Source organism: Sphaeramia orbicularis, chromosome 5, assembly GCF_902148855.1.
Source record: "Sphaeramia orbicularis chromosome 5, fSphaOr1.1, whole genome shotgun sequence".
Classification (NCBI taxonomy): Eukaryota; Metazoa; Chordata; class Actinopteri; order Kurtiformes; family Apogonidae; genus Sphaeramia; species Sphaeramia orbicularis.
Genome location: NC_043961.1, coordinates 54,036,016 through 54,049,396, shown reverse-complemented (window position 1 = coordinate 54,049,396; position 13,381 = coordinate 54,036,016). Strand labels below are relative to the sequence as shown.

At 34.4% G+C, this 13,381-nt stretch overlaps 1 protein-coding gene across 8 annotated transcripts in view; it reads right to left on the bottom strand.

Moving 5' to 3' along the window:
• rap1gapb (RAP1 GTPase activating protein b) overlaps window positions 1-13,381 on the bottom strand; it is a 439,024-nt gene that overhangs the window by 112,433 nt on the left and 313,210 nt on the right. For 4 of the 8 annotated variants that reach the window (XM_030134450.1, XM_030134451.1, XM_030134453.1 and 1 more), the window contains exon 1: window positions 6,325-6,634. The exons of the other annotated variants lie outside the window; for them this stretch is intronic. In XM_030134450.1, coding sequence (XP_029990310.1) covers window positions 6,325-6,423 — 99 coding nt within the window. In that variant the 5' untranslated portion in view covers window positions 6,424-6,634. Of the gene's footprint in view, window positions 1-6,324; window positions 6,635-13,381 lie in introns of those variants that run through there. 8 annotated transcript variants of the gene reach the window in all.

Below are 13,381 nucleotides of genomic sequence, written 5' to 3'. Positions count from 1 at the left end.
CAATTATAATGGTTTTACTCATCATTAATAAGCTCATCTACAATGTGCTTGATGATTGTATTTACATTCTTTATAAATTATGGATTCAGCATTTAAAATTTTGTATTGCATCACTTAAAAACCAGTTATGATGTGCACTTATGCTTGAAAATACACTATTCACACATGTACTAACGGTTAGTGAATATGTTAGTGTGTATTTTATACTAACTCATATTTCTTTTCCAATAGATGGCCTATAAACAGTTATTAATACAGGAATTCATTATCTCAATAGTTATAAAGCACTTACTACTCATTAATTAAGTCTATGGTGTGAGCTCATCTAAAGTGTGCGCTATCTGTGCCATTTAAAGCATTTACAAATGAGATTTAAAGGTTAATAAAGGTTATTCTAACAAAGGAAAGACAAAAACACATGGGATTATTAAAACAAACTGCATGATTGAATGATAAATGATTATGATTATGAATGATTAGTCGAACATTTATAACTGTGCTTTTAAACCATATACTAATGAGTATTCATGTCAGATATATGCTTTATAAATAATGAATTCAGTATTTGTTAATGCTTAACTAATGCTTCATAGTGTGTACTGATTATAAAGTGTTACCAACTATACCATTGCTTTTGGGGGGGTTCTCACTTTTCTTTCTTTCTTTCTTTCTTTCTTTTTTTTTTTTTGTTACTTTACACCACAGGTGTCAAACATGCGGCCCAGAGGCCAAATCCGGACTCAGACCAATTCAGTCTCAAGTGGGTCAGAACCAGTAAAATACTATCATAATAACATATAAATAATGACAACTCCAAATGTTTCTCTTTGTAAATGTAAATATTTTCATGTATTTACACTAAAACAAAGTACAATTTTGCAAAAAAAAAACAAACAAAAAAAAGAATAACCTGAAATATCTTAAGAGAAGTAAGTATAATTTTAACAAGATTCTGCCTGATATTAAATGTTTTGTGTATTTGTAGATCGACTGTGATCTATAAGTTATAATGTACATGTGTAAATGATAAACTGAGGCAGAATATTGTTAAAATTACACTTATTTATTCAGTTTGTTCATGTTATTCACATCTTTTGAAAGGATAGTTTTTGGATGTAAACCGTTTCATAATGTAAATTTACTTTTTTCGCCCTAAAACATAGAGAAAAGTTTGGAGTTGACAATATTTATACATTATTATGTTATTATTTTACTGGTTCTGCCCACTTCAGACCTAATTTTGCTGAATGTGGCCCCTGAACAAAAATAAGTTTGACACCCCTGCTTTACGCCGTTAAAAATGTTAAAATATTTCTAAAGGACTTGATTTAATTTTATGGCTAATCCGTTATAAAATCATTAGATTATTATTTATGAGAATAAGATAATAGATTAGTCATTTTACTTTTGTTGTGCTTCTTCCAGCACCATGAAAAACAGCAAGAATAAAGAAGGATTCTGCTTATTTCAATAGTACTACACTTATGGTTAAAAATATGTAGGAATAGTAATTAATTACATGTTTTCTAAAGGTAAAAAAAATAAATAAAAACTGAGTTCTTTCTTATGTAATTTTCCATCTGTACTTCCTCACTTGGAAAATATAAAATGCCCTTTTATTTGTGGATTTTTTCTCTGATCTTCAAGTCAAAGTCAGAAGTTTATGATGTTGTTATTTTTAAAGTGAATTAGTGATGAATCATGCTTATACGTACATGAATCATACATCAACTATAACTTTGAAAATGTGCATGATCCATGATGGCCACAAACCACAGTCGGGACATTTTCAAAAATGCAATAAAAAAATCATATCCCCTTGAACCTTGACTCAGCTGACAAAAATAGATAGAAGGAATTTTCAGTGTTTTTACAGGAGCTCAATCTGTGCAATATACTCCAAAAAGTTGGAACAAAGGTATTTTCCACATGCCTTATCTTTTCTTTTAATTATTTTGAATTAATATTTCTTTTTAATCACTTGGGAAGTTAGGATATTAATTATTGCAGTTTTTACCAATAGAATTTTAGCCAATTCTCGCTGTTTGTAAAATTTAAATCACATTGTTGTAGCTTGAGCAGAATGAAACCTGGCTGAAATAATCCCAAACTTACTGGAAAAGCATACAATAAGGATTCCGATATAATTCCGAATATCCTCACACATATGCAAGTCAGCTGTTCTGAGGGCACTGATGCACCCCAGACCATCACTGATGCTGTTAATCATAAGAACAGGATGCTCCTTTTTCACCTTCAGCACATAGAATACAATTTATTTTCTCCCGAAGAAGCAAAAACGCAGGCTCTTGAGCTCATGTTATATTAATCACGGTAACAAAGCCATATTTTGGCAATGTCACATGTGGGTCAAAGGTCACACACTCAACAGTGGTTTCCATCGTTGGTCTTTATACTGGTGCTTCTATGAAACTGGTCCTTAAAAACAGGACAGAGGGGCTAAAAATTCAAATTAGATGTAGACTAACGTTATGAAGCTAGTTTGGAAGCACTTTGGGTCTATTTTAAAAATAAATACTTACTGAGATAAAAGAGAAACTATTTTTCAGATAAAACACATTTTTATATCATTTTATGGTATATTTTATATAAAAATCTGCATGTAACACGGTAAAAAGGACACAAAAATTATGCACTACTATTTTTATTTATTTTTTTTTAAATATCTCTTTATTCTCTCACAGGTACATTTTGGGAATTGAACTAATTATGCAAGGCAGAGTGTTTCACAAAAATGACCGCTGTTGCAAAGTCATTCGCGATTTATATGCGTTTAACTGGGCAGGTTCTGTATGTAACTCAAGTGGACACGATGGGTTACATACAAATCCTGGAATGAGACTGAGATTCATGAAAAACCCACATGTCTGGATTAGAAAAACCACTAAGATCACCAAATTTAACACAGTGTCTTCATTTATAGTCTATATAAGACCATTTACAGCCATGTGTTCCAGATCAAATGTACTGACACCTAGGTAGCTTTTCATGTCTCAGTTCTGGTCCTACTTTTGGCCCCAATATTTGTTAAAAATTCATTTATTTTGGGATGACTCAGAGCAAGAGTATATTTTTTTTTTTGCATTTATCTGAGGTCATCATTAGGTACATCCTGGGGGGAAATATGTCTAAATATCTCTTTTATTATTGGGTCCAAAAAGCTGGGAAAGTGCCAGATACAAAAATGAATCCAGTTTCATAGAAGCTCCCATATATATTGAGATTTTCCTGGACTCCTTTATTTTTCACAATAGTATGTGCGGTGAATGGTGAAAGATCTGAATCCTTTGAAATTATCTGTTGGGAAATTTTTCAACCAGTAAAGATGAAGTTTGGTACACGACACATCCATGTGAAGACTACATTTTTTGGCTACTTTAAAGTCAAGGTCATGGTTAAGTTTATTTATAGAGTACATTTATAGCGTTGTATAAAGATATAAGTTGGGTTCGATCATAATCCCTCACCTGTGGAATCTGACAGAACAGTGTTAGTTGCACATTCTACTTTGGATTTCTATTTTGCACTGTAAAAAAATCTGTAATTTAACAGAATTGTCACTGTTTATTTTAGAGATATTTCTTTTATTTTCAAGATACAGGAAAATATCAATGAAATGACAAAAATAGACTGTGATTTTACATGTCAAATGTAAAATAACACAAAAAAACTGTAACTGGGAATAACCAAAAAATTTCAATTTTTTAAAAGAAATTATTTATTTTTTCACAGAAAAATACAGTTAAAATACATTTGCAAATGTATCGTAATTTCACAAATATTTCTTTTCTATTTATGAGAATAAACTGTTAATTTAAAGTTCAATACTGTAAAAAAAAAAAAAAAAAATACAATGAGATAAAATTACTGACAATTAACCGTAAAAGAAGTATTTGTTCTGTAAGTTTAACAAGACTTGTTTGTTAATTGACAAATATCTTGTGTAATTATGGGAGGTTTCACAACAAAAATGTTGAATAAATGTATTTTTGTGAATGTATAACATGTATAAGCACTGATAAACTGTCCAAATATAGTTTTTATCAGTGGATTGTACAACTTAGTCTCATTGAAAATTATTTATATATATATTTATAGGTAATTTGATGGTTTTAATGCATGTAAATATTCTTTACTAAACATTAAAAGGTAAAAAAAAAAAAAGAAGCAAAATGTCATGTAAAGTTAGGGCAAAAAACTGTATTTTGATAATGGAAAATTAACATATTTTTATGAGATGGTTATTTTTCGTTATTTAACAGTATTTTTTTGGCACCCCTGCTGCCGGAATAATACCTTTTTTTTTTTTTTTTTTTTTTTTTTTTTACAGTGTGTCTTTATTATTTGTTGCTCAATGGAAACACTGAAAATATTTTCTTTATACTTTTGCCTGTTAAATAAAGGTGAAAGCAAATTATTTTTTTTTTGCATTTCATAACATTATCATTCTGGAATGGCTTTTTAAATAATTCATAAAAAAAAAAATAGCATATCTTGAGACCACCAGAATCATGTTTTGAGGAGCGCTTGTGTCTTATTAAAAGTAACCAAGCTCCTTCTGCTCCCTGCAGTTCACACTCTGAGTGTAGTTTTATTGTTGCATGAATACACACTTCACCTATTAGAAGGAAAATGGGTAAGCAGAGGCAGAGACTATAAAGCTGTAAGAGAAAATAAATTGACAACTATGGTTTGGAAATTGGGTTTCATATACACCATAATAGAATCTCATTTTACCACTTGCAGCATTAGTGCACTGACACTAATGTAAACAAAAAAGGCATAAATCTAACTCATTTAATTACACCTGCAGGGCAACGTAGAGGGAAACGTGTGCTTAGAAAGATGCATGTTTGTAAAGGTGCAGGATTTTCAAGTGCTGTAACCTGAAATGAAAGGAGGAGAGAGGCGCTTGTTGTGGGGTGAGCCCTCTGTTCACCATGTAACACAAGTGGACTGAAGTGCCAAGCTGATGTTTCCACATGACAGCTTAAATTTACGGAGAAGCACTGCAGGGCTTGGAAACACAAACACACAAACACACACACAAACATGTTGTGATTCTATGTGTTTATGAGACATTACCATGACTGAAGACTTGCACTAGCTAAACCTTACCCAACTGTTATTTTAAAGCAACTCTTAACCTTCAAATGTAATGATTTACATGACGACGATCTGTATTTTGTCCCCATAAGGAAGTCATGTCCCTACAAGCGACAGTGGGAACAGATTTACATCCCCATAAATAATAAAGACATGACCGTACAAACACACACAGTACCACAGGACAGCAAACACGTGTGTGTGCACATTAACACTTTCACATGTCCACATAGTAAAACATTTGAAGAGTTTATTACCCCCTTGCAGCTTCATATAAATGAACCCACACCTGACCCTGACCCAGTAAAGCTGAAGGTGCAGCCTCAGTCTATTGTTGCATGTGAAAATAAACAATGCCATATGATATTCAGCAAGATACTGCTCTCTTGGCTGCAAAACAAACATCAACAAACACTGTTCTATACCGGCCAGATTATCAGTGAACCACACATACTGCACAGTAAACACAACAGGGAGGGAAGAAATGGAGGCAATGCTTAGTTAGAATGTGGAGGCACTGCACTGAAGAGCTTCAATTCATAGTACAAGTGTGTGTTTTTAATCTATAAAAAATTTATTTGCTGTAGAGTTTTTGTTTCTGGTCACAATACAGTTGATTAAACCTAGAGGCTGCAAATCAGTGGAGCGTGTGTTCATCTACAGGGGTTGGACAAAATAATGGAAACACCTTCACCTCAAGATGATAATGCCCCAATCCATACAGCTAGAACTGTTAAAGAATGGCATGAGGAACATTCTAATGAAGTTGAGCATCTCATATGGCCGGCACAGTCCCCAGACCTCAACATTATTGAGCATTTATGGTCAGTTTTAGAGATTCAAGTAAGACGTGGATTTCCACCGCCATCGTCTCTAAAAGAGTTGGAGGGTATTCTAACTGAAGAATGGCTTAAAATTCCTTTGGAAACAATTCACAAGTTGTATGAATCAATACCTTGGAGAATTGAGGCTGTAATTGCCGCAAAAGGCGGACCTACACCATATTAAATTTTGTTGATTTTTTAAGGTGTTTCCATTATTTTGTCCAACCCCTGTACACAATGCACAGAATCCTTTTTTTTTTTTTTTTTTTTACATCCACAGCACCAAATGTATACATTTCAGTGTCTAGGCTCACTTAACACTCAAAGGTGAGAGCAATACATCTGTCACTTCATCCAAGTGCAAAATACTCACATCACTGAGGCATCGTCTGTTGAGAAAAGGCTTACTGGGAGGACTGTTGAGCAATCCATCCAATAAGGCATTCTTAGCCATCCTGAGCTCAGTCATCATTCCACAAGTACGGATGCAGGCAAGCTGACAACAACGAGGGTGTTGATGTCACTGTCCGCCACCAGGATATAGGCGAGATTGAAGATGACACTTCACACTCTGTGTCGCAGAGGCATTGAACTAAGTACAGAATACTTGATATCTGTCCATCAGCAAACCATACATGTATGTATGAGGTGAAAGCATGGACTCTAATGTGAGACTCTCATTTCTCTTCCTTCCTCTTTTTCATGCCCCCTCCCATGACACAGACAGCTAAGAGGAAGGGAGGAACCACTCTGTCCCCTCCCTGCAGAACTATCTTCTCTTTTTAATGCAAACACACACACACACACACACACACACACACACACATATGCAAGCGGCATCACAAAAAAAAAAAAAAAACAGCATGGTTCTCACAATAAGAGACCATTCTCTTCCTCTTTTCTTTTATCTTGTGTTTCTCAAGCCTCTCAGAAACACTTCTGCTCTATAAAGAAAAAAAAAAACAACAACTATATCCATGAAAATGTCGCAGTGGGTGCTGTACATTTCAGGTGAACAAGGACAAATTTACAGATTACCATACTTTCAAAGCACATGTTGAAAGGCAGTTAGTAATTATGGCTGTACTGCTTTTACAGATTCAAAGAGGTGATTATGAGCCATTTTCCATTCTCCACATTCATATAAGCACTTATTCTTGCTGACATGTTTTAGAATGAGTGCTTATTATTGTATATAGGGCTGAAGACATGAATAAAAATGTTGTAAATTGGTGCATTTCCATTTAGCGGCGTTCTTCGCATGTTCAGTTTGTGCCTAAAAGCCTAAAAGAAATGCAGGAAACCTTGAATATCACAAAAAAGATTTCGGACTTAATAGTTAGTGTACATTTAATAAATGTGAATAGCTACTAGGTCACAGGTCTCAAACATGTGCCAAATCCGGCCCGCCAAAGGGTCCAATCTGGTCTGGAGGATGAATTTGTGAAATGCAAAAATTACAGTGAAGATATTAACAATCGATAGTGTAAAAATCATTTTACATATACATATGAACCAATTAGATCTCAATTGGGTCAGACCAGAAAATACTGTCAGAATAACCTATAAATAATGACAACTTCAGATTTTATCTTTGTTTTCATATAAAAAAAAAAAAAAGTAAAATTACATGAAAATGTTTATATTAACAAACTATCCTTTTACAAAAAATGTGAATAACCTGAAGTAATATGAACAACGTGAAATGTCTTGAGAAAAGTAAATGTAATTTAATCAATATTATGTGTATTTGTAATTGTTTTTGGGTTTTTTTTTACGTGTATTTGTAATTGTAATGTAAGTTGCAATGCACATGTTTAAATGATAAACTGATAAACTGATGCAGAATATTGTTAAAACTGCACTTTTTTTCTTAAGACATTTCAAGTTGTTCCTGTCATTAAGATTTTTAAGGAAATGATGTAGATATAAACATTATCATGATGTAATTTTTAAAAAAAATTTTCACTTGTATTTTTTTACTGGTCCGGCCCACTTGAGATCATATTGGGGTGAATGTGGCCTGTGAAATAAAATGACTTTGACACTGCTGTACTAGGTAGACACATTTAGTATGTGTATAGGGGTTTGCAATTTCACTGAATTAACCCTTTCATGCATTGGCCACTCCAGTGGACAGTTCTTCTCCAGCTGTTCTCTTGTATATTCATGGGTTTTGTTGTTTTAGTTCCAGAACACAGTGGACACTTACGCAGCATCCCATACATTCAGACCATTACTGTAACTTTGCTGTTCTTGATAAACCTGATCTGCACTAACACGTTTAAGTGTAAATCAATTATTATTTGTTAGACAAGAAGTTTTTTTTTTTTTTTTTTGCATATTATCTCCATGAAGTGAGCAATTACTAGCATTAGAATATGTTAAAATGTGAGAAGACATCAGATTAGCAGCATTAAAAATGTTTTTATTTCATTGCTTTCAAATCACTTTCTGATATTGGGTTTTAAACATATGTTTCTTTACTTCAGAAATTAAATGCATGGATATTTTTGTAACTCCATAGGAAAAAAAAAACTTGATTGCATTGTTTTTTTCATGCCTAAGGAGGAATAAAAACACTGAAGAAAAAAATCTTGACTAAGGTTCTCACAATTCATGCATGAAAGGGTTAACATAAATATACTTAGACTAGCATGTTGATCCGTGGGGAACCACAGGTCATATTATTACAGCTATCTAGGGACTGAAGTTAGTAAATGCATCGTTCTTGTTTTTAACTTCATTTCCCATCATGCAGCGTGGCACTGCGCTTCCCGTCAACCAAGCAACGTGAGTGTAAGGCTGTTGTATTCCAAAATGACTAATATCTCCCAAAATATTGGTGCTATCAACTTGCCAGGATGTTTAATGTGGAGATGGGACTATTCCTCAACTGTTGGTACCAAATTGGCCAGTTAAAAACATCTACATTTGTCAGAACTATGCAGATGCACACACACACACACACACACACACACAGATGCTCTGAGACCTTCCAGTATTAGGATATAGATAGGAAACAGAGATGCAGAAACAATGTTCACAACTTGATAAAACACAGAAAAGTCTAAGACAGTGTTTTTCAACCTTGGGGTCGGGACCCCACGGGGGGTCGCCTGGAATTCAAACGGGGTCACCTGAAATTTCTAGTAATTGATAAAAATAAAATAAAAACTTACTAATAAAAATATATGGTGAGTTGAAAGAGACAGTCCCAATACATAACAGACATGACAAACTGTGAAGCTGAAACTGAAGCACTGTGGTTCTTTTTATCTGTCAAATGTTCATTGTGGTCAGTTTCAGATGCTGCAGCTCTTTCATAATTCATAGTTTGAGTTCTTGTTTGTTCAGTATTAATTGTCAGCCTTGTAAATCCAAGCTGGACTGACTGTACATATCCTGACCAAGGAAAATGAAATTCTCACCTTGTGCTGTAATCTACACCTGGCTTTTCTGCCTCTGTCTATAATAATATGAATGAATGAATGAATGATATATAAATGTATATTATATAGAATAAATGTCATCTAAAATTAATGTTTATTTGCAACAGAGTATAGCAAGCTATTACATGATCAAAAACAAATTAATTTTAGAAAAAAAAAATGGCTCCGTTTTGATTGTCTGGGGTTGCCAGAAAAACATACAGACTCTGTTCATGAATACAAGAGATAGGAGAGCCTTGGGATGCATCAATAAATTTGTGCCCCGAAGAACATGTGGACGGATAGCTCAGTAAGTAATGCTATGGTCTACGACGTTTGATTCCCAGCAGGAATGTTTGCATTTTTTCAACATTTTACATCTCTAAACAGTGGGCACAGCACCAAGGACGCCAGTAGATAAAATGCTGCAGCTCTTTCATAATTCATAGTTTGAGTTCTTGTTTGTTCAGTATTAATTGTCAGCCTTGTAAATCCAAGCTGGACTGACTGTACATATCCTGACCAAGGAAAATCCAATTCTCACCTTGTGCAGTAATCTACACCTGGCTTTTCTGCCTCCGTCCGTAATAATATACATTATATAGACTAAATGTTGTCTAAACTTAATGTTTATTTGCAGCATAGTATAGCAAACTATTACATGATAAAAAACAAATTAATTTTAGCAAAAAAAAAAAAAAAAAAAAAAGTCTCAGTTTTGAATGTCTGGGGTCATGAGCCAAAAAAGTTTGGGAACCACTGGACGAAGAGGTAAGTGAAAAATGAACATTATACAGCCAGGACTAGCAGTTTAACCCTTTCATGCATAGCGGTCACTACAATGGACAGTTATTCTCCAGCTGTTCTATTGTTTATTCATGGGTTTTGTTGTTTTAGTTCCATATCAGCCAACATAGTGGAGTTTATGCATCATCCCAAACACTGCAATTCATACAATTACTGTAACTTTGCTGTTCTTGATAAACCTGATCTGCAGAAAAATGTTTTAGTGTAAATCAATTGCTAATTGTTATTAGACTGTAATTAACAGTTTTCTGAAACAAAAAGTTTATTTATTTATTTTTTTGCATATCCTCTTGAGACCTAGCAATGCATTTTGTCCTCTGTAGGGGACAAATGTTTGACAGTTCAACTTTAAAAAAAATACTATCCATTGCAAAAGGACATTCCATTAAATAAAATTAATCAATAAAAAAAAAATAATTTTTAAAAATGTATCTGAAAAAACTGTTGCATTATGCAGTTTCCAATCAAGACAATTTTTTTTAATGTAAAAAAGCTAAAATTGTCAATTTCCTGGGTCTCAGGAGGATATTATCTCCATGAAATGAGGAATAACTAGTATTAGAGTATGAAAAAAATGTGAGAAAATATACGATTAGCACTCATTAAAAATGCTTTCATGTCATAGTTTTCACACAGTATATCACTTTCTGATGATGAGTTTTAAATGCACGTTTCTTTGCTTCAAAAATTAAATGCCTGGCGTCCAGCTGAGTGGACATTTTTGTAACTCCACGAAAAACAGGTTCATAAAAAATAAAAAAATGTTTTCAATTGCATTGCTTTTTTCATGCCTAAAGAGGAATAAAAACACTCAAGAAAAAATTTTTTGACTAAGGTTCTCATAATTCATGCATGAAAGGGTTAATTCAGGGGGAAAACTTCAACTTTCAAGGTAGCATCTTGACACCTTTTAAGGCATGATTCGATTTGATTAGACTTTACTGATCCCATAATGGGGATATTGACTGGTCAAGGCAGCAACAGAAAAAACAGCAAAAAAGAAATGTGCATGCATCAACCCCCCCCCCTCACCACCAAAATGTAATCATTTGTTCCTTGTGCCAGTATCAACATTTCCTGAAAATTTCAAAGTCCCCCCCTTTCTTTGTTCATCTCGTCCATAACTTTTGGAGTCAGTCAGTCAGTCAGTCAGTCAGTCAGTCAGTCAGACAGACAGACAAACCCTGATGAAAACATAACCTCCGCCGTTCCTTGGCGGAGGTAATAAATGTGTTGAAACTGCACAAGCTGAATGCATGCGGATAAATTTGGATGGATTCTTGTATAGACAGTCTGCGTAGGAAATCATCAGACATTTTTCATTCCATCCAAGTCCTTGTTAAATAAAAAAAAAAAAAAAAAAAAAAAAATATATATATATATATATATATATATATACATGCAAATGCTCAGAGTGTTATCATTTTAACCATGCGATATATAAGATGGACATACAGCGCAGCGTGGTGATAAGTACGAGTATAAAAACAGGAAACCGATGAGAAAAAGAAGAGATAGAAAGACAAGGAAGCGCTGGGGATGAAAGCAGAGCTGTCGTTCTATGAAAACGGTCTTTTTGTGCAGCTCTCTCCATCAGGCTTCCAACATCAGATATCAACAAACACTGACCTACTTCTAAAAAAAAAAAAAAGCTGCTGTAAGCTTTCAAGAGTACAAACTGTGCCCATATATGTGGTTTAAACTATTTCCATTTTGCCACCGATGATAAACAAGGTCAGCTAACCCCCGTATTGATTACCTGCAGAGAAATCGATGAGAAGTACACACGATCAGCAGAGGTTACATGATTTAAAGACAAAGGGCACACAAATATGGATTTTACACGGACACAAAAAAGTCCCAGTGGATGGATATTGCATCAGTTTGTCAATTAAACACTACCTCATCCTGTTTACCAAGGTCTGGATTGGATAAAGCTGAACATCAACCTGGGATTTTAGAACATTTACACAAACACGCTGAATACCAATTGCGTTCTTGTCTCAAAACTGTTACATGATGGAGAATGTGAGTGAGATATTAATTACCACTCTTATTGTCTGACATTGTTTCGATTATAAAGAACACTGATTGGGAAGTCGGTGAGTGTCACATTTCAGCTCAAGCTGTCAGGAATGTAAACCTGCTGTTGTAGAATGCTGTTTTGTTACGGCGACTGTAGCGACACAATATGAACAGATAAAGGACAAGAAAAAGCAGAAATCAACAAGTGTTCAGAGAACGCAAACATCCGCCAAGCACCCCGAACGGTGTGCATGTGTGGACCGACTATTTCTTTTTAAATTACACAGTTTCAAGGTTGTTCCATAAAGCAGAAAAAGTCGAAGCTTGGTATCAGTCATGTGTATGTCAAATTCTATTAAATTCCAGTCAATATTTGTTGAGTTAGAATGAAAAATGTGTGGTAAATGGGATTTTTAATGTTAAATTGAAATGTCCACAGAGTCCACATTCCACAGTGGATGTGGACAATTTTGTGCCAGATACAAGATATTGTTATAAGCTACGGGGGGATCAAATTGGAGGCTACTCGGAGTCGTTTTGAATTTTTTATGAATTTTCGAAAATTGCTCAATGATGAAAGACAGGAAAATTGTAGATTTTGTGACCTTGCTGGGACCTTGAACTTTGGCCTACTTGGCCCAAAATTTAATGCATTCATCCCAGGGCCTAGGCCTATCTGTGGGTACAATTTGGTAAAGATGGCTGTAATAGTTTGCCCGTAAAGTTGCTAACACAAACACGTAAACAAACAAATATACAAAGCAAAGTGATCACAATACCTCCTGGTGGAGGTAATATAAGCACTTGTTTGGCCTTTTGAATGTCTTTTTAGGAGCTCACCTTAATTTCTGCTCCCCTTTATTGGGCAAGTGACTAATTTTGGTAATTTCCACAAACATTACAAGACAGTGGCAGCAACATTTTTTCTTGGTAGTTCTTCTCGGTTCAACTGGACTGGTTTAGGTCCAGTCCAGTCCAATTGAACCGAGAAGAAAAATTAAGAAGAATGATGAAAAAATGAGAAGCTACACAGACAGTTGCAGCAACAGTTACTGTGACGACAGTGAGTTAATAAATCTCAGGTCTAATGTGGGCTACAGGGTCTGTAAGGTCCACCTCTGCATGAACAGTGAGTGGACCTGCTTTGTTAGGTACCATGAAGTAATG